General features: G+C 45.4%; 1 protein-coding gene across 1 annotated transcript; it reads right to left on the bottom strand.

Annotated features, from left to right (window-relative positions):
* Window positions 1-297: 297 nt before the first annotated feature.
* Window positions 298-26,169, bottom strand: TEKT3 (tektin 3; the record flags this gene model as incomplete). Its single annotated transcript, XM_082678684.1, has 7 exons — window positions 25,572-26,169; window positions 22,701-22,784; window positions 18,005-18,075; window positions 14,502-14,645; window positions 11,884-12,106; window positions 8,379-8,533; window positions 298-514 (listed from the first exon to the last, which is right to left on the bottom strand). The coding sequence occupies exons 1-7, from the start codon at window positions 26,148-26,150 to the stop codon at window positions 298-300; spliced, it is 1,473 nt and encodes a 490-aa protein (XP_082534810.1). The 5' UTR covers window positions 26,151-26,169.
* Window positions 26,170-26,358: the final 189 nt, after the last annotated feature.

Raw genomic sequence — 26,358 nt, 5'->3', positions numbered from 1 at the left:
TTGCTCCTTTCCAGCCCATTCATGTTACACAGAGAATACAAGAGTAATACAAATAAGGGTTCTTACCTTGTCTATTACATCGATTGTTTTTCTCTGGCCCAGAGGCCTAGTAAATCGTCGGCAACTAAGGTTTGGAGGCAAACGAAAGGTTTTACGAGACAGGACCGCGGCACATGTCTATAAATACGATCCTTTAATAAGTGAATATAGATTGGCCCTCGTGTAAGTGCGTGCGCGCGCGGCGCCCTGGTTCCGCCTTACCTGGGGAGCATCACACCTAGTCCAGGGGAGGGGGCCCTAGCAGAAGCCCACCAGCCGCCGGGTGCTGGGGAAGCTCCTGCGCATGCTCATGCACTTCTCCTGGTCGATGTACAGGGAGTTGGCTTTGACCGCCAGGTCGTGCTCCAGGGTGGCTTTGGTGTGGACCAGCGACTGCAGGGTGTCCTGCGCGTCCCTCAGGCGCTGCTGCAGGGTCTGGATGGTGTCGTCCACCTCGTACACCTCGTTAACCAGGCTGCGTGGGGAAGAGGCACCTGTTAGGTTAGCAGAAGTCACGCTGGTTATCAGCTTCGCCGGCGCCGAGTGTGGTTACTGAATTCCCACCGGTCACATCAACCTCAGAACTACTTCACGCTGCAAAGCCGCAAAGCAAACAGGACGATCCAAAAGGCACACCAAGGATATTCGGGGGACACCAGCAAGTTTTCATACATGCATTGCGCATACACGCGAATATTAAACCTTATAATATTTTAAAAGGTAAACTTTTAAACATTTGATTTTTTTTAATAGTAAAGATGGGGAAAATGTTAACAGCTCAATTTTCATGCATTTACTTTATCATTGAAAGCTGTTTATATAGTGAGGAAGAGGGGAACACCCAGCTTTATTCAGCGTTTAGAATTCAGCCCAACCTGTTAACTACGGTGGGGGAGGGGTTAGTTAATGGGCACTCCTCCAGTGATAATGCCCCTCCCCCCAGCAATGCCCCAAGGTTCCAGAGTAAATATCGAAACGTCAAAAACCTAATGGGACATGAAAATGATAATTCATGAAATCAGCTACGTAAACCATGAAACAAGCTGCCGTTCTGATTGTGCTGATGATGAAAAACATGACACATTTGTCAAGACAGAAAGGAAAAAAGGCATCATTTCATGTAAAAAATCTAGCATTTCCTCCTCAAATTATTTTAACTGATATCATTTTCATTTCTTTGATTATTAGTGAAACTTTCCTAAATGTCTATTGGGCATTTTGCAATTTTTCCGTGAATTGCCTCTTCCTGTCTTTTGCTCATTTTTCTACTGGGGTATTACTAATTATCTTAAACTTTGGCAAAAAGTTCTTTAAGTTTTAGGCATATTACTTTTTTTTTTTTTTTTTTGGTCTGTTAAGCTTGTGGCAAATGTTTTCTCTAATTTGTTTTTTACCTTTTAATTTAGCTTATATTTCGTTACACATAAGATTTCAATTTTTAGTTAGCTAAATCTTTCTTTTTCTTTGTGATTTCTTCTGTTGTGTTTATATTTAGAAACTCTTTCTCCTCCCAGAGAGCAATTAAGCAAGGACTCCTTTACCCTCTGATTTGGCCAATAATATCCAAGGGGTGGGACCATGTGGTCAATCAAGAGAAAGAATACTAAACAGGTTATAAAAGACAATAGTAAGGATAATAACTTATCTCAGTTGAAACCACCAACTCCAAATTCATCAAATTTTGCCCAGTGATTCAGAGCTAAAGTTTTCTTTGTTGGGGATGTTCATTTATCAGCAGACTGGTTGGGTGGGGGGAGGGTGGGTGTGTGCATGAAATTAACTAAAATGTACCATAATATAAAGAGAATAGTGACAGTGAACAAATAGGGGTGTGGACGTCGCTGCAGGCGGAAAAGGATTTCACGATCGTAGAAAAATACCCAGACCATGTGGAAATCATTATACCAAGACCATTTTATAGCTTCACAGACTTTGCCACTGGAAGATAAATGGCAGAGGTCAACAAGCCCAGCTTCCTTGCTCTACAGACAAGGAAATTGAGCCCCAGGGATTGATGAACTGCCCTCCCCACAGGCAGACGGCCTACATGTGTTTATACACCACTCACAGTTATCCAGGAAGCTAAGAAGGAAATCAGGAGTCTCGGTGGCCATAATAAGGAACTGGGTCCCATTTCCTGCCCCGCCCACTCAGCTCCCAGAAGCAGAGACCTGGGAAGTTGGCCTCGGCCCTGGACCCTCTGGGTGAGACCGTCTCATTTCTATTTGTCATCCCCACAGCGCAGGCCTCCCAGATAATACACAGGGGGCCCAGTTAAATTTGAATTTCAGATAAACACGTATGTTTTTAGTCCAAGTATTTTTTTCACTGCGGTAAAATAGAAACAACATAAAATTTACCATCGGAGCCATTTTTAAGTGTGCAGTTTGGTGGCATCATGGGCAGTCGCACGGCCATCACCACCCTCCACCCACAGAACTCTTTTCATCTTGCAAAATGGCAGCTCTGTCCCCTTTCGACACTAACCCCTATTCCGCCCCGCGACCCCCATCCCCCGGCAACCACCGTTCTTCTTTCTGTCTCTATGAATCTGACCACACTAGGTACTTCATACAAGTGGCATCGTCCAGTATTTGTCCTTCTGTGACTGGTTTGTTTCACTCAGCATAATGTCCTCAAGGTTCATCCATGTGGTAGCACGCGTCAGAATTTCCTTTCTTTTTAAGGCTGAATAGTATTCACTACAAGTATTTTTACTTACCATAAGTGTTTTCTGTGTAAAGATGCCTTGCGGTATTGGGGATATACTAATACTAAAAAATTATTCGTCGTTTATCTGAGATTAATATTTACTTGGTCGCTAATTTGCAAAATCTGGCAACCCTACCACAAGAACCAAAATAGTGTCAGGCCCAAAATTAGCTCTCACAGAATATTCATTTAAGACGGCACCAAAGCCACAACGTCTCTACTCAAAACCCTCCGCCCCCTGCTTTTCGTAAAGGACAGATTGTAAATGTATTATGCACCAAATCAGCAGCTGCTGGTTGAGGTTGTGGGGGGGGGGGGGTGCTGGTGGGGGGGAGAGGAGAGGGAAGAAAAGAGGCTCTTGTTTTTTACTCCATATGGATCTGTACTGTTTGAATTTGTTTTAAAATCAGAGCGTGTCTCTCTCTTACTTGTGAATTTAAACAAAGTGAAAAGTTTGACAGAAAACGATAAAGGAACAATGCCTTCATTGTGTTATCCTGTACTGAGTATTATTATGAGAGAACAAGAGGAAACAAGATCCTGATGATAACGGACACCGTAGTCAGACGATGGAATACTATGCAGGCAATACTTTTTAAACAAGAATTTGTTTTTGCCTTGGGGAAGGAGACTCAGAATACAATGTTGGTTGAAAAAGTCAGGATAGAGAACTCTACATGCAGCGTGATCACAATTTTGTTAACGTGCCTGGTGGCAACCACGGTTATCCCTCAACGGCAAGGAGAATTGACGGTGATTTTTATTTTTTATTTCATTTTCTGATTTTCTATCACGAACAGATACAGCTCTTAAAGCCAGAAAGAAAACAATAAATAGTTTCCAAAAAGGAAACACAGTTTTGAGGGACTTGAACTCTCTTTGGCCTTGAACTCAGAGAGGTTACCTGAAGTGCCTCGGCTGGACCGACACCGCGACGGGGCAAACATCACATCTCCATCCGAGGCCACAGCGGACAAATGAAGGGGGTCTGGAGACTCCCCAGGACCGCCCTGCAGGCCCACGTTCTGGACACACCCTCCCTGGTGGGTATGCCCGCAAGGGGCCCACCCACGCCAAGGTGGGGTACAGAGCAGATGAATCACCAGCACCCCAGGCCACCTGCCTGCCCCATCTCAGGCCATGCTGACGTCATCCTTGCGGATGCTGGAACCGAAGGTCTTCTGATCATCCCTGACCCCACCCTCTTCCTCACACCCCTACGTAAAAATGTAAAAATCTGCGGTACCTGTCTCCCCGTGCCCCTGCGCCCTTCCTCTCCATTATGCAGGCAAGTCCTTGAATGTCCCTGCTCCGTGTCTGACCTCAGGGTCTCCCCCTTGCCGTCCCCTCAGCCCACGATGCTCTTATTCCACTCTTCATCCTGCTAATTTACGCCATCCTCAAAGCCCGGCTGGACAGACCCTTCTTAGGGAAGTCCCTCCCTCAGCCCTGGGACTAGTTCGCTGCCCGATGTCGATGTCGTGTGTTCCAAGAGCGCTAGCCCTTCTGTGGCCCTCGGGGTGCTTGTCGTGGCCTGTGTGCTACGTCTCCCTGCCGGCCATCAGGTCCGGGAAAGTGACATCCACAGCCCCTCCTGCAGTTGACAGGGGCACAGAAAATGCTTGATGGATGGGGACCAACTTCTGTCTCCTAGGAGATGCCGCCCATGATGGGAGGTAGGAAGCTGCCCGGAAGTCCAAGTCAAGCGTCTCCCAGGAACGAGGAGCAGACCCCAGGTGATGAAGAGGGAGCACAGGCCAGAGGGAGCCACCTGCAGCCAGCCCGAGGTGGGGAGCACCGCAGAGCACCCCCAAAAGGCTCATGGATGCAACGACAAGCCATGAAAACACACCCACACCGTGCATCTCCTTTCATCTTAGAGCCTGAACTGTCTTCTTACTTCTAGTGGGGGAGGGAAGGAATTAAACTTAAGTGTGGAAGTTTCCTCTGGCCTGAGATCTGTAAACACAGCATCTGAGAACTGAGCTAAAGGCATATTTTGTTGTTGTTTAGGTCAGGCTGGATTTTAAAAGTACGTTTCTTTTTTGAAGATCCCAGGGTACACAATACCACTAGCAAAGAAACAGATCTTCAGAGAGGCTGTCGGACACGGCTGGTGACGGGATTTATGAGGGTGAGTGGTTTATAATCACACTGGCCTGCTTCTCGTCTCCCAGCCTTCCCTGAGCTGTTTTCACCACTTCAAAAGGAACTCTGAACCCAAAGGTAGGGACGGAGCAGGGTGACGTGCGAGTCTTCACTCCTGACAGCCAAACGTTAGTCTAGTGGAAAATTTATCTGTCAGGGCTCTTCTGAAAAAGGACACATTAAAATACCAATTTTTTAAAAAAGCAATTCCAGATACTTAGAATGCAGGCAGCTAACATCCTGGTTTTCCCATCGCTGTGTGAAGGCAGCTCAGAGATACTACACCTCCCTCAACTTTCGCCGTTAGAAATACGTTTCTCCTCCCCTTTCAAGGCCACGTTCCACTCTCAGTTTCCTTATTCTTGGCAGATGGCAGACAGCCGTTCTGCTGAAACCACTCATTTTGGGGGAAATTACAGAACCGAAAAAACAGTTTGCATTCAAATACAAACAAAACTACCGTCGTCTGAAAAAAATATATCAAGATTAAGTAAAGCAGAGCCTGGTCTGGCCTGCCCTCAAGGATGCCAAGAATGTTTAGAATTGTTCTTGAAAGCACCCATTTAGAAAAAGTTCAAATGCAAATCAAAGTCTTGAAATGGAAACAGCACTTTTTCTCTGTCCTCACTCCCCTGAGTTTATGGTCCTTGTGTTTTCTTCATCTAGACAGCCAAAGGGCTGCTTTCAGAATGATGAGTTGAGTAAGAAAAATAATCCCCTCCTCCCTCAATAACAATCCTAAATTCCACTGCTGTTCCTCTAGGACCATATTTTTGGCAACGATATTTTAACAAGAAATCTTTACGGAAACAAAACTAGGTTTTGTCCTGAAGTCAGTAAAGGAGCAGAGGAAATAGACACACTGCAGGGTCGACAGGAAGTAAAGGAAAAGCAAATTCTGTTTAGCCGTGAAGGGGGAGAAAAGAGGAAAAATCATTCAGCTTCTCAGAAGCAGCTGTGAATGCCTCATTGTCTGATAACTGCAAAGTCAAATTCGACCACGACTCAAAACCCTTCTGAAAAGCAACCCTGTGTTGGTCTGATGGCAGACCGGACAATTTCTCTCTTCCCGGCTCTACTTTTTTTTTTTTTCTTTTGATAAATTTATTTATTTTTGGCTGCGTTGGGTCTTCGTTGCTGCTCGCGGGCTTTCTCTAGTTGCAGCGAGTGGGGGCTACTCTCTGTTGTGGTGCGCAGGCTTCTCATTGCGGTGGCTTCTCTTGTTGCGGAGCATGGGCTCTGGGCACGCGGGCTTCAGTAGTTGTGGCTCACAGGCTCAGTAGCTGTGGCTCGTGGGCTCTAGAACGCAGGCTCAGTAGTTGTGGCGCACAGGCTTAGTTGCTCCGCGCCATGTGGGATCTTCCCGGGCCAGGGCTCGAACCCGTGTCCCCTGCATTGGCAGGCGTATTCTTAACCACTGTGCCACCAGGGAAGTCCCCCGTCACTACTTTTGATGACTCCGCAGAAATTGTCGGAGCATGAAACTTCAGCTCAGCTTCTCCCAATAATATTTGCATAAAACCACAATTCATGATCTAATCTAACTGGCCAAATGGGTGTGATCCCACTACCAGGTTCCTGTAATAAATAGATACTTCAGCCTGGTTGCCTCCAGAGTGGCGGGCCGCTTCACCTCAGTGATGGGCTGTGTGTGAGTAGGGGTCCTGTGGAACCCACTTAGAGAAACATGTGGCCTGGGTGACCTCCTCCATGGTGAGGGCCCAGACGACAGCTCCACTAGGAGAAACACAGCTACTGTGGGAGACGAAGGCCATTTGAATCTATTCTAGAGCACACCTCTTAGCATCCAACACAGACAACACGCGTGCTGCCCATGGAGGGTGTTTTGCAGTAAGGTCTCCTCTGTGACCCTCTGTTTTATCCTCTGTGAGAGTGAGATGAGGATACAGCACCTGCTTTGCTGACCCATCCCATGTGGGCATTGAGAAGGCCGGATGAGCTTAGGTACAGGACGGCGGGGTGGCAAAGGCCCCATACGATGAAACATGGGGAAGCAGAGGCAAATTGCTGCTTTGTTTGAACGGAGCTCAGCAGGGAGATGGGCAAGGATTCTAACTATGTCTCTCCTTCCTCCCAGCAGTTGCCAGCTGGGTCACCGTCACTCAGCCCGCTTCTGCCTCCATTTACTTACTTGTAAATTGAAGAGGATGCATAAGGTAAAGTGTGCAGGACAGTGCCCGGCACAGAATAAGATCAATAAATGGCAACAGCTATTGTGATTGTCACCGTCACCACCTTTATCAGCATCTTTCTCATTCTTGGCCTCACAAAGACCACCCGAAATTTCCTTCACAGCCTCACCCCACCGCTTGTTCCCTGGGTAAGAGCTCCAAGTCGCTTTGTCCCTAGGATATAAGGGAATTCAGTCGTGCACCAGGCAGACTACAAGGCTAGTGGTCTCTCCCACTGCTCCAGTTCAAGCGCTGCCGCTTCGTCCCTCCAGTCGCTATACGTTTCATTTGCTTCTGCACAAAGTGTTTCAAGACCTAAGCACAGCAGTGATGCAATCCAGAAAGAGGCAGATAGGCAGGTACTGAGAAACTGGAAACGAAGCCAGAATGGGGGTGGGAGGGCGGCCAATTCCATTCAAGCCCATCCTGAAAGGAATCTTCCAAGTTAAAAAGAAGAAGGAGAAAATACACCTAGTGTCCAGAAGATGAAGTGTAGTGTCAGATCCCTCCCACCGTGTACACGTGGGGGATGCTTGATGCTGACCAGCTGCTTTCAATTTCTGTCAAGAACAGAACAAACTGAAATGAGCTGAAATGAGCCATCGGGATTAGGGGGTCCTGAGGATGCTCTTAACGATGAGAGCAGGAATGAAGCACCCAAAGAAGCGGATGAGAGCGACGGTGAGAGCAAGCAGACGGGGTGGGGGGAGGTGGTACCCAAAGTCCCTTTTCCGATGAGTCAGGGGCACTCGGACACACACAGCGGCCAACCTCTGTACTGTTTCCGAGACAGGGGATCTGGAAACTCGGGACACTCCAGGGAGGTGCAAAGGAGCCCAACGCCACCTCCACCCCCTGGATGAGGCTAAGTGTTACCACTATTCTTGTGTGTAGTGTTGATGTCATTTCCTTTTTGTTTTAGTCGCGGTAAAACAGACACAACACAAAATTTACCGTCTCAGCTCTTGAGTCCCTGGCATTAAGTACATTCACAAACTTGGCAACCATCACCACCTTCCATCTCGAGAACTCTTCATCATCCCAAACCGAAACTCCGGGCTGTTAAACACGAACCCCGTTACTGACACTTTAAAGGAGGCTCTGGCACCGTGACCATCACTAGGCCGCTCTACATCCCCGTGTGCTGGTGGACGAGCCGCAGGAGCTCAGAGCTGCCGGCAGCCTGGGGGTTTCCCCAGAGGAGCCCGAGCTGGCCCTGAGGGCGCCCCCCTCCCCATCACCGTGACCCCCTCCTGGTTCTTCCCCCGTCGCCTCTTCCTCGCTTACCGCAGCTGAGCCGTGTCTCTGCAGAGCTCTATGTTGGGCCTCCGCGTACGCTCATCCAGCCTGGTCTGAGCCACCTTCAGGAAGGCGCACTTGTCCTCGATGGCTTTCTTGATGGATTCGATGGTCATCTCCGTCTGGAAAATCTCCTGCAGGGTCTGTACCAGGAGAAGCAAACGCCCGGGGCTTTGGTGCCGGGCCCTCAACAACCTGCTCTCCGACCCGTGCATCGGTGGCCGGGCCTCCCCGTCACGGGAAGGAGGATTGTCTGAGGGCCTCCTCCCACCAGCCCCATCCCGGGACCCGCGGTGGGAGGTGCGGCACCTGCTCCCACCCTTTGGAGAGCATCTCCTCCCGACTCAGCGTGCGAGGACTTAGGCCACAGAAATGGGCGAATGCCGCAAATCCGAGCTCGCTTTCTCCTTTTCCCTCAGATCACCGGCTGTTAGATATTTACTGATACATATTTGCACGTGACTCCGAGAAAAGGGAGGCCAGCAGCTTCGAGGGTCCCCGCTTCCCTCCCACGTCGCTGCATCCTTGCTTCTTTATCGTCCCGCTGCCTCTCCTCACTAATCTCAGAGAGGTTTTCCTGCTAGGAGAGGATTTGCCTTGAGGCAAATCGAGGTCAAGCTTTGGGGTGTCTCACTTGCAAGGGAGGAGCTCATAATCTGGTAACCCCAATTTTATATTCTTCTCTCCTTAAAGAAGTCCCCCGGTTACCTAAACCTGAATCCCTCCCTGGTTCGTCTTCCTCTTCTGACAAGCAAGCCCCCTTCTTGTGCTCTGAAAACCCTGCCTTCTCCTTCGCCTACGACCTTGACCTCTGCCCCCCCCCGGGTCTCCACACCCCCCCATTAGTCCCCTCTTCTTCAGCCGCTTTCCTGTGGCTTGGAGATGCCCCCCAACCATCACCCAAATTCCTTTGAACCCTCATGCCTTCCCCACCACGCTCTCATCCAATCCCCCTGGGTCCTCTCTGGCTGGTACCTTCCCAGCCTCTCCTCAAGTTCACAGCCACATGGACTCAGCAGTGGCCTCGCCTACTCCCTCCACGTGCCACCCACCTAACCTCACAGCGGCCCCCGTATCCAGTCTCTGGCCCTGGTTGCTCTGGTGAGACCACGCACTCAAAGTCAATGATGAGGCCTCTCCGGAGTGTCCCTCCCCTTGAAACCCTCGCCTTGCTTACTTCTCTGGTCAACTGCTATCCTAATCCCTGATTTTGTCTCTAACCCCTTCTCCTCACTCCAGTGCAAGGTGCTGCCCTTGACCCCTTCTCTGCTACCTCCTTTCTCCCTGCAGAGACCTCCTGTAACCACACAGCTTCAGCACTTGTGAAAGCCAGGAACTCTTTCACCTGTCAGTTAAGCTTTGCCCTCTCTTCCAAGCTTTCAACCACCTGCTGAAAATCATTACACTGTTCTATCACCAAGGTCACCCTCAAGGGCTCCCCGCTCCACGAAGCCACCCCCATCTCTCACCACTGGAAATAACTGCTCTTTCTGCTAAACAAACTGAACCTTTTATCTGTAGCTCCAAAGGGTTCTTTCTGCACTTTTCTGATGGAACTTATCATTTTCTACGTACGTGTCTTGTCCACACAAGACACAAGATGGCAGGGTCAGTGAGTCGTCATCTGTGTACACCCCAAAGCCCCTGGCACAGCACCTTGAATGTAGCTGTTATGAGTTGAATTCTATCCTCCTCAACCCCCCCAAATCCATATGTTGAAGTCCTAACCCCCAGATCTCGGAATGTGATTGTATTTGAAGGTAGAACCTCTAAACAGCTAATGAAGTTCTTTAATGAGGTCATTAGTGTTGGTCCTAATCCAGTCTGACTGGTGTCCTTATAAAGAGAGATTAGGAGACAGACAGGCATGGAGGGAAGAGAGCACATGATGGTGTGGGAGAAGGCGCCCGTCTACAAGCCTAGGAGAGAGGCCTCCGGAGAAAGCAACCCCACGGATAACCTGATCTCAGACTTCAGCCTCCAGGACTGGGAGAAAATAAATTTCCGTTGTTTAAGCCACCCAGTCTGTTGGGCTTTGTTATGGCAGCCAGAGCAAACTAATACAGTAGTAAACAAAACTTTGTTGAGCAAAGGGACCCCATTGTGTCAGCCTTCTATCGATAAAAGGCCTTTAGGTGGCCCCTCACTGCCCAGGGGACGCCTGCCCATCAATGACTTCCACGGCCTGGCTCCACCTGCCTTTCCAAGCTTGTCTCTCTAGGGACACACACCGTCTGCGCCAGCCAGAGGGTCTCTTTACGGACCTGACTCAACCTCTGATTGGCTATACCTCCCGAGGCTTTGTTCATGATGCTGCCCCACCTGAATGCTCGCTTCTTCCTCCAAACTCCCAGAACAATTTCTGTGTTGGCTATTTGGCAACGGTGATCTGTCATGTTCTATTGTTTTTCATTGTGCATGCGCTTTTCATGTTACGCGCACCTTCTCCACAAATATAAGCTTCCTGGGGCAAAAACTACATTTTATCCTTCTCTCTTCCCTTCGCTGGATGTAGAAGCTGTCTGACCCAACAAATGTGCATCGCCCAAAGAAGACACCATGAGAAGGAAAGGTAAATTACTGCAGCCTGGGAAAACACAGTGCCCTCGATAGGATAATATCTCCTGAGAGCAACAGAGCCAACATGGTAAGGTTCTTAAAAAGAGAAGTGAAACTACTCAATATTCTGCAATAACCTGTATTGGAAAAGAATCTGAAAAAGAATGTATATAAATAATAATAATATATATATTTATATATATATATAATATATAATAAATATATATAAAGAATAAAAAGAATATATATACGGATAACTGAACCACTACACCCGAAACTAACACAACATTATAAATCAACTATACCCCAGTATAAACTAAAAATTAAATTAAGAAACAAAACCAGAAAACTATATGCAGCATAACCCACAGAAATAACAAGGACTCCAAGACCGATACTAAAAAAAGCAAGAGCACCTTGTTTATCTTGAAACCCATGAATTCTGCCTAAATCTTTCATCTTATTGTCCTCATAAAACACTTATACTTAAAACACTTTAAAAAGTTCAATATCAGAAACATTTTGAAGCACTTAATAGTCGCCTGTATTTGGTTTTGTATTCCAGAAAAAAAGGCCCGAAATAATTTAACAGAAAACATCCCTCCCATATGTTCTAATAATAAATTCACTTCCTAGTTACATACGGTGATTCATTGAACGTTAATAGTAATATTTTTGTTTCTATTAAATACTAGGAACCTTTCATGACATAGTGCATTCTTTGTGTTCCCATTTCCAATTCACGTTGGATTCCAATTTCATGTTGACACCTAGCTACCTGGCTAAAATAAATGGTGCACTCTGTACCAGTTTTCATTTTTCTTAGTCTGTATGGCCAGGAAGTCATGTGCCTTACGGTGGAGATCTGTGGTCCCAGGGCCCCCTGCTCTACCTATCCAGGTCAGCTGCGGGGGCCTCCCAGTGCTTGGCTTACCTTTGCGAGGTGAATCTGAATCTTATTTTTAGCATCTGCAGTCTCAGCAATGCGGCTGGTGAAAGCCAGGTTCACTTTGTTGAACTGATTCCACATCTCGTTGGCTGTCACCACCAGGAGGTTCTGGATGTCGTCTCTTAGTTTCGCAGAGGCAGCTCGCTCGCTCTGGGAGCGAAGAATATTGTCGTGGGTAAATTTGGCCCAGGACTCGGGCACTGAGACCCTGAAGAAAAAAGAAATAGACCCAGACAATGGAAATGATGATGAATCAGCCTAGATTTTCTGTAGACAACCGCTCGTCCGGAGAAAGAAAAAAACCCCAAATCACTTGATCCTGGTTTTACTGCATGAAGTGTAAACACCAGAGCAAAGCTTCTTTTAAAATTTTCTTAATTGTTCCTTGTTTGAGTGCTTTCTCTCTGTAAATCCGCAGCATAGATTAAGTCCTCTGCCAATGTGCAGGGGCGGGGGAGGGGATCGGCGAAGGGTATGAGTACGTCCATTCATTAGAAATGTGTCTCACCGGCCCCATAAGCGTTACGAAAAAATATTCAACCTCAGAACTAATCAAAGTGGTACTAATGAAAACAACAACATATTAACAACGCTTTGTCAGAATAACAAAGAATGAAGGGATGATAATTTTCTGGTGAGCATGTTTAGAAAAAGATTCTCTCATCCTGCAGGTAGGAAAGTTGAATGGGTACGGCCATGCCGGAGAGCAAACGTGCATACCTCAGAAATTCCACTTTAGAAAGTGTTTTTATTGAAATCTAATTGAAATCTAATTTATTGAAATCTACTATAACATTATATCAGTCTCAGGTGTGCAACATAATGATTTGATTTATGGGTACATTGCAAAATGGTCACCACAGGAAGCCTAGCTGACAACATCCACCATCACACACAGTTACAAACCTTTTTTCTTGAATGAGAATTTTTAAGATCTACTGTCTTAGCAACTTTCAACTATGCAATAGAGTATTGTTAACCAGTCACCATGCTGTGCTTTATATCCCCGGACTGAAAATACAGAATGCTTCCTGAACTGGCACACCATCACTGCGCAAGGGTCATGCTAATCTCTGTATCGATCCACTTCAGAAATTGATCCTAAGGAAATAACCCAAAGATGTACATGTAAGGAGATTCATTTTTAGCAGTGTTTATGCCAATCCCTGAAACACTGGAAACACGCTAAAATGTCCCGAAGTAAAGAAAAATTTGAGTAAATGATGGTACCTTTTAAAAAGTAATCCATACAGCATGCAAACTCACGCTGTAGAAAAATATTTTCACAAACAATGTATTTGACATATCCTGAAGTGAAAGATCAGACAGGCTATACAAACAGCACATGCGTGATACCAATCTTTAAAAATATAAATCGATATCTACACGAGTGGAAGAATACTGGAAGGACTGACGGTAAATTGTTAATATTGGGCCTCTCTGTGTGGTTTCTTTGCTTGATGGTGTAATAGGATGTCAAATGAGACTCTTACTGTCGATTAGGGTTTTAGCTCAGGCCATGATGACCAAAAATAACATCCTATCTGTTCCATACCCTGACACCCTACAAGAGACGGCAAAGAGTTCATGCTGGAAATAGATGAGGCCCTTTATGGAGGACCAAGTGGTCAGAGTGTGTGTGGTTTGATCCCAGCCCACCTGCCCCTCCACGTCCACCCCAGAAGGAGAAAAGGAAGATGCTTCCTGCTCTCCTCAAATTAAGTAAGAGGCACTTCATGGGGACCGCTTAGGACCGAGGGTCTGAATCTGATTCACACCTGAAGAATCTGAATGACAAAGTTGGTACCCGTTGCTGCTCCTATTACAGAAGAGCTAAGAGGGGGTCTGCTTTGGGGTGACCAGCCCTAAAGGGAGCTTTAAAGGGAGTCCCTTTAAAAGGGGGAGGGGCCATGAGTGTGGATATGGTTACAGTTACATAGGCATAGAAATTCGTTAAAACTCATCAAAATGTACACTAACGCCAAATGCATTTTAGCATCGGTGAATTTCACCTCAATCAAGTTGATTTTTTTTAATGTTCTATGCCACTATTTTCCAAAGAGATGTGAAAGCGACAGGACCATTTTTATGAGATGGTAAAGAAAGATAGCAGGGTTATCAAGATGCGGAAAGACAGGCCCTCTCATAGAGAAAAGAGCATGAACCCAAGATCGTATCCAGGGGCCTGGCAAAGAAACCACGGACGGGGCAGGTGTAAGAAAGAGTGGAAATAAATTATTCAACATTCAGCTGTTTTTCAGCTTGTACTTCCCACCCCGGGCCCACGTCCAGGGCATCCAATACATTGGTAACATTTTATTTTCTTTGTGCTAAACTGTGTTTTCTAGGTTCTTGTGCCTCAAGCAGGTGCTATTTTCACAGTTAGAAATATAAACAATGAATACTCTTCTACAAAAGATTACAGCAGGATGCAAGTGTCTGCAGAGCCCTGTGCTTACTGACGACCTGCCCATCGCAGGTGCCTCTTACCTTTCCGCATCCTCCCAGGATCTCCGATTTACCTGTGCGCTGCATCCTTTTGAAAGGAGAGAGAATGAATTAAGTGACATGGAAATCACAGAGGCGGCACGCGCCCTACTCACATGGCATTCACCCGCTCCACTCCGCAGAAGTAGCTGACGCCGTCCGACGTGTTTCGCAGGTGGTGGCATTTATCGTCGATGCGGCAAGCCGCCTGCTTGTCACTCAGGTCCTTCTCCAGCTCGTGCTGGGAAGCTCTGTTGGCTCTAAAACACAGAGGGGAGACAGAGCTTCAGGCTAAGGGAACAACGTCACAGGAGGAAGCATGACGGCCCTTCGGGGTGGGGACCCACCTCCACCCCCCACGCGCACCCATGACTGCTCTCTGGGTCTCTCCTCCTTCCCACGATGTCCAACTTCTCCATTAAAAGCAGCTTCCCCTGGAGCTGTCCCTACATATGGGCGATGAGAGCCCTGCCCACACTGTCCCTTCCATGGGCATGAGACGTGCAGACACACAGAAATTGGTATCTGGAGTTCCCCCAGGCTGGGGCCCATCTTCCTAGTACCCAAACTGCTGCAGACAGGACACTGGTTTGGAGCAATCTGTCCACATCTGTGCCTCCCTTTCCTTCTTCCTTTTCCTCAGCTACGTCCTAACCCCTCTCTCCTCCATTCCTAGAGTGCAATTCCCTGAGAAGTTAGGAGGTATTCACAGCCAGCCTCCCTCCAGCTGTAAATGACCTCACTTTGCAGTTGTGCCAGGCCTGGAGGTAGAAACCGAGGGTCAAAATGGACCTCCCCTGCAGGAGTCAGCGTGTGGAAAGAGGCCAGGAATTGGCAGCCCCTGGCCTCCCGCTCCCGCCAGAACCCTCCTGGGAAGGAAGAGGACTTGGTGAGCTCTGAGATGCCTGGCATTCCTGCCCTGCCATGCAGAGAGAGGACCCGGCAGGCAGCTCAGTCCCAAAGAGACAGGCCGGTGGGGCAGGCGTGGGTGACAGGTGAGCCACGCCCTGACTTGTGGCATAGTTCATTCCACATATCATTACAGAGTGCCTACTCTGTGCCAGGATGCATCACGGACGAAGCACACGTCACCTCCCTAGAGGAGCTCACATCCTACGGGGGGTGACAGGCAGTCCCCATAAGGAATAAGCAAATCCTGTGGTTTGTAAGCAGAACAATGCAGAAAACAAAGCAGGAAAAGGGGGGCCAGGAGTGTGAGCGATGATTCTAAATAGGATGGCCAGGGTAGGACTCTCCTCAAGCAGGTGATACCAAGACTTGCAGAGGGAGAACCAGACCTTGCTGCCCATTGGAATATGTCAGGTTTTCCTCTGAGTGGAGTGAGAGACCACCGACTTACAATCTTAAAGGATCATTCTGGTGTGGGGTTAAGAACGGACTGCAGGGGACAGAGAGACCCCATGAGCAGACCGGTGAGGCTACCCAGGTGAGAGATGGTGGTGGCCTGGACCAACAGGGTGGCAGTGAAGGAGGTGAGAAATGCTCAGATTCTGCAGATGCTTTAGAGATGGAACCAGGACTTATATACACGACCAAATGTAAAATGGATGGCTAGTGGGAAGCAGCCGCATAGCACGGGGAGATCAGCTCGGTGCTTTGTGACCGCCTGGAGGGGTGGGATAGGGAGGGTGGGAGGGAGGGAGACGCAAGAGGGAGGAGGTATGGGGATATATGTATATGTATAGCTGATTCACTTGTTATACAGCAGAAACTAACACACCACTGTAAAGCAATTACACTCCAATAAAGATGTTAAAAAATAAATAAATAAAGAGCACAGGCTCTGGAGCAAAAAAAAAAGCCAAAGTTGAGCCATTGGGATAGCAGGATTCCATCAGCAGAGGTGAGCAAATCTATGGGTGGGATGGAGGGCTGGGGGAGAAGACAGCAGGCTTTGCTTTACGTTTGAGTGTCCATTAAACATCCAAGCGGAGGTACCAAGTGGGTTGTTGGAATTGGGGAGAAAGGTCTGGGCTAGAAATAAAAATTGGGCAATCGCATACAGAGAGCATGTGAAAAAGCCAGAGAACTGGATGATCCTAGACATTTCTCTACTCCCGGGGCCCGAAAAAGGCCCTGGCATAGAGGGACCACCCAGGAAAGCCTGTGTGCAACTGAAGGGCTGATCCTCCTTAAATTGGCCTGTGCCTTCAGGTAAGTCACTTGACCTGTCAAAGCTCTTTGTTTTGTTGTTTGTAAAGTGGAAATGAGGGTAGCAGTACACAGGTCATCTGCGTTTGGTGAATTCTAAATCAGCGTGTGTGTGCAGAGGAGGAAAGGAGAGGAAGCTGCATCCCTGCTGCTTCCGAGTTCAGGTTACTGGGTTGAAACTCTGGGATTCTTAGGCCTTTCTCATCTGTGGTCTGGGACCATGATGCTCCCCAGGCTTCCTCTCTTGGGCTGACACCCTTGACCTCCTCTGACCTGACCTCAGAGCCTCCTTAGGAAGGCCTTCTATCCATGCACCATCTTAGAGCCCAAGATGGGAGAGATCTAGGCCTCCATGTGGGTTTCTAATGAGATTCCATTCTCAGCTGAGATCCAAGCCCATCTCATGTTCCTTCCTTAATTGTTCCTTCAAGACAAGTGGAGCTGAAAACCTTCCTCCCATCACCTTTGCTGGACCGAGCCCAGTAACCATGTTAGAGCATCCTTAGCCAATCCTCAGCTATCCTCACCAATTTCTGAATTAAGGAGACCTTCCAATGACAGCTTGAGAGAGAACTCAGCCATCTGAATCTCACCGACCTTCATAGCATCAATCCTGATGGTCAGCAGACTGAGCGAAAAGAACCACCACCTTTAGAACCACTATTCCTTTGGCTACATCACACGCTACCCCTGACAACATCAGTACAGGCAGAATCATCATTTCCTCTGTGTGACATAGTCAACACTACTTCTTTCCATGGCCGTCACCAAATGAACGTTGACCTTTCTAGTCCTATAAGGCGACAGGCTTGGCCAATATTTTTTCTATGCTGACAGCTGTTATCATTGCTTCAAACCCTCCTTTGATTATTATTCTTTGCCGCCAACCCCCACTATAAATATTAAGCGCCTACTGTCTACTATTGCCGAGAAGAAGAATTTGTATTCTGCTAGAGAGTAGGATGGGTGAACAATTACAGTGCAATGGATGCAGTGAATGCAGTGGTGTAATCACAGCACCAAGGACCATGTACCAGGGTGGCCGAGAAACCGGAGGAGAAGGCTGAGTTTTTAAGGAGAAGTGGAAAGTAAATAAAAAAGTGTGCCACAGTTCATCGCTTTTCCAGCTGTCGGGCTGCACGTGTACAAGTCTATCTCTTATCAAAGAATAAAAGTCTTTTGAGTTAAAAGTAACCTTAGCCACACTTCAAGGTTGGATAAAAATCCTTTCTGAAGCATTGCAAAACTTATTTCTTTAAATAGAAGTTTAAAGTAAGTACCCCAAGTACTCATTTTACCTTCTAAATAAAAACGTGTATGTGCATGCGGATGTGTGTCCATGTCTAAGAAATCCTTGCATAAGAAGCTAAGAGAAATCTGATTGGGAAGCGTGGAGGTACAGTTTCATGATAGAGTTTCAACTATATAGAGAGATAAAAGCTCTTACGCCAGTTGGGCAATGGCCTTGTCCAAATGCAGCTTCATCCTTTCTTGACAACACAGAATAATATCAACCTCCTACTCAAGTGAAAAAAAAAAGCCACATTAATGTTTTGATATTGAACATAACGTTCAGAGTCGACAATGTAACAAAACACTGATGATAGAAAACTTTGTTTCTGGGAAAATCGTGAAGTAAAACAAGAAAAGAATTCTATACCCACTTATTTACCTACACGCCCCCGTGATATTGTCTGTCTTAACATAAGACTGAGATTCACCCTTCACAGGGCTTTAGGGAAATATATTATGGAACAAGTTGGGACACGGGTAAAATTTTAGGAGTTTTATTTTTTATCTCTGGTCTTTAATTGAATCAGTCAATCAATCAATCAAATTCTGGTGATACCCAAGGTTGAATTTAATGCACGGCTTCTTCTATACTAAGTATTCTTCCAAGAAAAGTGAATCTGGAAGGGAAAAGGACAGCCTAAAAGGCAGTTCTCTCAGGCAGTGCATGTGACCTCCAAAAGACCCAGTTTTTTGTTCCAAACGGAGGCCAACCTCCACCCTAGGAGGCCAGGTCTCCCCTTGTCCTGCCTCTGCCCTGCAGCCCAGCTGCTATACTCGTATAAAATCTGTACTACCCATGCCACTCTGCTTGACCACGCACATGGCATTTTGATGCTGCTCGGATGTATATATTGTTACACGTATAGCAGAGATTTTGTGTGGTAGCAGAGATTTTTCAAATAAGTAGTTACTTCCCTCTGAAATTCATATTCACATTACAAAATTTAGGAACCCAAAATAGCACCTAGAAGACATTTAAAAAGTGCACATAACGATCGCTACCACTTTTTCAAGTGAAAAGTGATCATACCATCATATTGAACACTGAACATGAAACTTGAACACTTTCCCATGACATAAAACTATACTGTGATGAACAAGCTCAAAAATATTTAGACACCACCAAAGGGGATGCCTTTTTTCAAGGTTTTGACAAGTACAACCAAATTGCCCTTCAGAAGAGTTGTACCCATTTACAACAATAAATGAGTGTGAGCTTCCTCACCTCACACACCCAGTAGACACTATGACTCCTCTCAATCTTTGCCAACATGAAAGACCACCCCCCAGTAAAAGCACACTTGTTCAGATGTGCAGGTTACTATTATGACTGGGTATTTGCTCATGATTTGACTTTCTTCTCTTGTGAACCACCTGTTCATGTGCTTGTCTACCTTTTCTGTTATGTTTTTCTTATTTATAAATATTCTTGTATTTAAAATTCAACCCTTTCCCATTATAGGACACACATATATATATATTTTTTTACCAGTTTAGCTCTTGCCTTTATATTTTGTGTGTGGTGTCTCTGATCTACAGACATTTCTGGTTTCTATGACATCAAACGATCAAATGTTCCCTTTGGGTTTCCGCCTTTGTTCATGTGATTTTAGAGGCCTCTTCACTCCAATGTTAATTATTACTCAACTATATCGCCTTCTTATTCTTTTATTGTTTAATTGGTTGTCGTAAAAATATTATGCCTAGAGTTTATTTCAGTGATAACCCTCCTGCCTGATTCTTTGATACTCTGAATGACTGGAGTAAATGAAAAACGCAATTCCCATGACATGTTAGCAAGTCCCCCTGCCTTTACAGGCAGCAAGGATTTCTCACACATTCTCATTGTAGGTGGTGCCTGTCTTTGATATTTTTGGTTGTCTGGTCTTCATCTTTCTCTATGGCTTGGGTGTGTGTGTGTGTGTGTGTGTGTGTGTGTGTGTGTGTGTGTGTGTGTGTGTGTGTGTGTGTGTGTGTGTGTGTGTGTGTGTGTGTGTGTGTAGCCATTTCATGGAGGTGTTGGCAAAGGATACATGGAATACTGCTTAGAAAATATCACTTAAAACCCAAAATCCCAGTGAGCTTTTATGCTATGTGTACACTATTCACACAGAGGGAATTCCTGGAACTTTCAGTGGAAAAAATTACGTTTAATGAGACTCTTGCTATAAAAAAATCCCTTCAACACTACTTTTTATACTTGAATTTAAATAATGTCATATGGTGAACATCGTGGTTGGAAGCAGAAGGCTTCCTTGGAATAGGGAATGCCTGAAACCAAAGACTTTTGTAACTGTCCCCAACGCTAACTTACCTACTAGTCTGCACTCACACATGGGGCTGGTCTGGAAACGCCTCCATGAAGTGACTGCAGGGCAAGGGCCTTATTCCCTCAACCGCCCGTGAGAAGAAATTTTGCCGGAAGGTGGTGGGTACAGACAGAGGGCAGAAGTGTGAGAAGAGCCCAGATGTCGTCAGACCGACAGCTGCCACCTGACACCCAGGGAAGTGAAGGTCATGGCAGAAAACCCAAGAACCACACACTAGGCGCCTGGCAAGTGATGCCACCCCTTCTGGATCCTGAACTTGGGGAGGAAAAATAGACCCCGAGAATAAAAGGGTGGCAGTGACTCCTCTGAGTTTCTCAGAGTCTCAGTGGCCAAAATGAATACACTGTGGCTTGAGATGGAAAGAGAACAAGGAATCACATCCAAGCATTTGAAGAACCTTGAATTAATCCTACTATCTGAGCAGGCGAAACCTTTGCAAAGCATCTCTTACGGTTCTCCTCTTGGGAGCTGTGGTCTTGGGATGGGGTGGCGGAGCGCGGAGGTAGAATAGAGGCTTCACAGCCTTTGGCGTGCCCTCACCTCGAGCAAACCACCCCCCCCCCCGTTGCCTCACCCCCTGTGTCTTGGGTGGAATAGTGGTTAAAGACGTGCTCTGGCATCAGATAGCCCAGGTCCAATGCTGCCTTTGCAAATGCTGGGAGCAAAGGCGAGTTATAAACAAAGGGTAATAACACCTGCCTTTCTAGGTTGTGGGGTAGATAATTATGTGCCTTGCAGATGGAAGCTCTCACTAAAGGGTAGGACTTATAATGCGACATGGATCAGAACTCCGAGTTCTGACCACACACATGGATGTGTGCTAACTCTCGGCTATACCCTGAACTGTGGATATACGATCATTTCTGGGACCTCACTGTTAAACCCAGACCCTGCTTCCTGTGGTTCTATGTATCCACAGATACATACAAACTTAAAGGCTTAACTGAGCCTTTTTAAGTTTGGGGTAAGTGGGTAAACTATCACACTCTTAACAGGTAGAATAGGCTACTGAAATCACACTTTAAAAATCAAACTATAAGTCCAAATGGAATCTGGATAATGGCAAATGTCATCGATAGGCGCAAGCACCCCATTTCTATAGACAGTGTGTTTTGATGACGACATTCTCAAATTCTCACTCATCCCTGAGTTTGGGAAGCAGCGGCGTTTCCTTAAAGATGTGCACTCTCAGTGTTTGCTCCTGAATCACTTGAAGTTGACCCATCACCCGGCTGGTTGTGAGGGGGCTGGGGTCCTACAAGCCATTTAGAGGCGGAAATCCCAGACGGGGAAGGCGTTTCTTGCTACTGGTGGTGAGAATCCACCCAGACATTCTTTGCATGCTGGTATCAGGTTCTATTCAATACTGTCTCAGAGCAGAACCCTCTTGGGATGGAGTCATAGAACCAGTAACAGTACCATCAATAGGAAGGGGAAGGCAGAAGGCATCAGGGTCAAAGAAAAGTTCACTTTTAAGCTTTATGAATGTGAACCAAAAAATGAGTTACCAACGTACATATGTCTGGCACTTGGGGAAGCAGAACGAACGCTTAATAGAGTATCCAGGCTAAAAAAAAAAGAGAGACTGGGAAGGGTCCCAGGTACCTAAGGGCTGAAATCTTAAGAAATGGCAGAGATCTTGTGGGAGAGAGCCTAGGAGGTAAGCTCCCGGATGGCTGATCAAAAGCTGTCCAAATGCATATACCCTTTGATGCGTGGATTACAGTTTTGGAAATGTATCCTGAGGAAATAATCAGAAATGCATACAGTTATCAATACGATGCGTGTGTGGAGGCAGGGGCCACATGGGAAGAAACCTCTGGACCTTCCCCTCAATTTGGCTGTGAACCTAAAAGTGCTCTAAAACATTGTCTTCTAAAAAAACACAACACTGCCTTTCCACGTCTACATTTAAGAATAAACATCATTGGGCATTTATCCAACAAAAAAAGCACTATTCAAACGCATAGATACACTATAATTCTAACCTGGAAGATATGTCTGTGTGTCTTTAAGTTGGGTGGTATCTACCTAAGTATGATTATTAAAAAGACTGAAATACTCTAACATTAATAGTCATTTCTGTCTAATTGAACTTAGGTGATTTTTATCTTTACTGCATTTTTCAAATTCTCTCAATAAATATCTATTACTTTCATAACCCCCCAAAAATATATCTTTTCTAAAAAATAACATAAACAACAAAGTCCTACTGTATAGCACAGGAAACTATATTCAGTATCTTGTAATAAACCATAATGGAAAAGAATATGCAAAAGAATATACATATATATATGTATAACTGAATCACTTTGCTGTACACCAGAAACTAACACAACATTGTAAATCAACTATACTTCAATAAAAAATAAAATAAAATGTATCTTTTCTAAATACCATAAATATCTGATACTATAACTCCTTACTGTGTCTTTACATAACATCATTTTTTGTTTCTATACATTAAACGCACATTTGCAATGAGGTTTCTTGTTATTGAAGGGTTTGCCCCATATTTACCGTCAGCAACTCTTTTTCCACTTCATCATGAACTAGATCGATTCCCATTCTCTTCTCTCGATGAAACAGACATTCCCGGGCTACCTACAGATACACAAATAATGAAAAACACTAATACAACCTGACTAAAATCACTGACTAGCACTTCTAATAACCTGTTTCTAAAACAAGGCAATAGATGCTCCCAATACCAACTTTTCAAGGCATTTTCCTGGAAATCAAACAAGAAACTCAGTGTGACAACGAAGTGAATCCCTGCTGCTAGTGAAAAGGTAAAGAGTTTGAAAAAAAATCCTAATTTGGAAAGTTGACAAACTGAAGCAGATGGCATCTACTTAATCCCCACAAATCAGCATCTGAGAAAACTATGTGACATCAATTCCTTCTAGAGAAATAGTTCAATAACCCAAATCATAGTCTTCAAGATCTTATTTCCAAATGTTTTCTACTGAGAAGAGTGAAGAAGAAACAAATGATTATTTAAAGACCTCAAAATATTTGTGTGGCCAAAAATCCAGGTGATTATTGTTAAAGTACCATTTATTGTTTTCCTAATTATAAAAGTAATATGCGGGGCTCCCCTGGTGGTGCAGTGGTTGAGCGTCCGCCTGCCGATGCAGGGGACACGGGTTCGTGCTCCGGTCCGGGAGGATCCCACATGCCGCGGAGCGGCTGGGCCCGTGAGCCATGGCCGCTGAGCCTGCGTGTCCGGAGCCTGTGCTCCGCAACGGGAGAGATCACGACAGTGAGAGGCCCGCGTACCACAAATAATAATAATAATAATAATATGCTTTATCCATTAAAGAGAAAAAGTAGAGAGAAGTCAAAAATGAGTTATCCATACTCCTATCAGTTTTGTTTGTTTTAAACAGAAGTTACAGTGCCCTCATAATTTTATTCTTTTTAGGATTGATGTTAAATAGTAGACTTGAAATAGTCTATGAGACAAAGTACATTAATGACTCCAATGGAAAGCAGCTTAGATAGCCAACAACTAAATTATGCATGAAATAACATTATGTAAATGTTAAAATACTTTTTTCAAAGAGTAAGTATTTCATGACATGGGATGACTATAATGTTAAATGTTTAAAAAGCATAAAATATAATAGTATGTACACTGTAATCTGGATATGATGTCATTGAACAAAATCTTGGAGTGAATCTCTAATTTTTTAATAGTCTAATGTACACTGACTAGAAGATGAACTAAGGGGTTGAAGGGAACTCTGATTATTTTAATGTGTATTACGAAATTGCTTTCCAGGAAGTTTCTGCTCATCCATAGTCTACTAGCAATATCTGAAGTGTCCGTCTTCTGCACTTTTGCCAACCCTACACATATTGGTTTTCATTTTTGCAAATTTGGTAAGCCAAAGACGGTTACTTCATTGACTTAGTTTGCATTTTTGCTATTGAGTTTTAATATTTTTGTCTTATATATAGTTGATCATCAGTATTTCCTCTTTTGAGCTGTATCTGTTCATGGGACTAATTCTCATTTTAATTGGGATCTTCTGATACCGTGTTGATTGTAAATGTTTAAACACACAAGATATCTGGACAAAAACTGCAGAAAAGTATTTAAATTATGCCCATCTCATTGAAAGCAGTCATCACTGAAAGGAGTGTCAAGGGAAGAAACTGAATCTCCTCTGGAAATTAAGTAAAAGGTAAGTGGCTGTCATTTTAAGTGTTCATTAAAGTAAGTGGTGGGTGGGGTGGGATGGGATGTATTGTAGAATAGACCAGGAATCCTCAAAATGATCCAGAGCTCAGAGAAAGTATGGAAGGGCTTCTGATCCCATGGTGAGTTCTTTCAAAAGAATATCATTAGTGTCCTGTCGACCCTTCTCAGGATTTCTGTGGTCGTGTGTATTTGTGTGCACTCGTGTTTAGTGGGGAGGAGGGGTGCAGTAAGAAGCTACGGTGTGCAGGGGTCTCCAGCAAACCCCCCAAACAACTAGACTTCTAGCTCTTCGATTCTCTAATCTCACACAAACATGGAGAAAAAGAGTGTTCGCTTTGCCCATTCACATATACACAACTTCTAAAATAATCTGCATCATTTGGACATCTTCACATACAGAATGTCTTCTTCCAACGGTGGTGGATAGAATGGGGTCAGGGGGCCCATCGCACACTCAGAGGATTAAAGGTAATTTGATCTCCATTCAGAAGCCTGGTCAGAGGCCAGCAACCAACTGAAAGGCTGCCTCTAGGACCAAAACTGGCTTAACTTCTATCCCATTTCTCTATTTAACCAAACTCATTCCGTTCCCAAGAAGCTCTAATTTGATCGTTTCACCGTGCCTGAAGTGGACTCATAACATACATGCAGAAGGCATTTCATGACACAGACTAAAAGAACAGTTTTTTTCCTCTCAAACAACGTTTATGTTAATCCAGGGACAGCAATAACCAAGCAGCCTATTTAAGAGATGGGAAGATGGCATTTTCACCATAAAATACTGTGCGTCTTAAGAGCGTCGCTTTAATTAGCCTCCTTTGCTTTGCATGCAGAATTCTCTCTACTTTTTTTTCTTTCTGGGCTGCACCACTGGGCTTGCGGGATCTTAGTTCCCCAACCAGGGATTGAACCTGCGTCCTCAGCAGTGAAAGCACTGAGTCCTAACTGCTGGACCGCCAGGGAATTCCAGAATTCTTTCTACTTAAATGGTTGTTCGGTATAATGTGAGAAAAATGGCAATGGTTTTATCGTCACTGAAACCCGGTACAGATTTATTGACAAGGGCTTGGCTTCTACAGGGGAAGCGAAATATAATTCAATAGATAAATAACCTCAAAATTTCAACAACTGGGTTATAATCATAAAAATGCACTGTCCTTTTAATAAGGTCTTATAGTTACCTGAAGAGGGGCTTCTGTCTCCATCAAAGCCCTCTCCAGTTTTTTCTTAACATCGGTGAGTTCATTTGTCTCTCCAATCATTGCATCCAACTCATGAATGATTTCAGATTTCCAAAATCCTATGTCGTTGACTCGTTCTCCCAGATTGTGGGTGGAGTCTGCCTGGGTTTTTCTCGTTTGTTGATATTTGTCTTGAATCAAGCGAGATGTATCTACCCTTAGTCTCTCTGAATTGTGTCGGGAAGTGTTGGATTCTTGAAAGTTGGTTAAGTTGGACCTGTACCAATCATCTGGGGTATATCTGGTGAAGAGTGTGGTTCTGTTGGAAACACAGGGAAGCGTGGTGCTCTCGGACACCCTCTGAGATCTGGTGCAGCACGGGTCCAAGGCTGGTGAGTTGGAGGCTGCTTTGTAGTACGTGCTTGGTCTCCAAGGCAGGCTCAGACTGTGGGTCAGATTGCAGTGCGGGAAGCAGTTCCTATAGCTTGAGGCCATGGCACTGATGGCTGGTAGGAAGTTGGCTGGTGTTGGTCTAGGGTGGGCATAAGGTGCCGCCAAAGTAGAACCTAGAAGCTCCATGATGCTCAAGCACTATTTGTAAATCTCTCCTGCTTAAAAGGGGGGGGAAAGGGGCGGAAGCAAAAATAGACAGTCACATAAATAACCTTTGGTGAAAACTCACAGATAAAAGGGTCCACCTGACTTACTATAAGCAGCAGTGTTGTCTAGCACATTAGATATTTGTTTTAATTTGATAACCACCTTTACTTGTGATAACATATTCTGC

The sequence above is a fragment of the Grampus griseus genome (assembly GCF_964374135.1).
Source record: "Grampus griseus genome assembly, chromosome: 20".
Lineage (NCBI taxonomy): Eukaryota > Metazoa > Chordata > Mammalia > Artiodactyla > Delphinidae > Grampus > Grampus griseus.
This window is presented reverse-complemented; position numbering and strand designations above follow the sequence as displayed.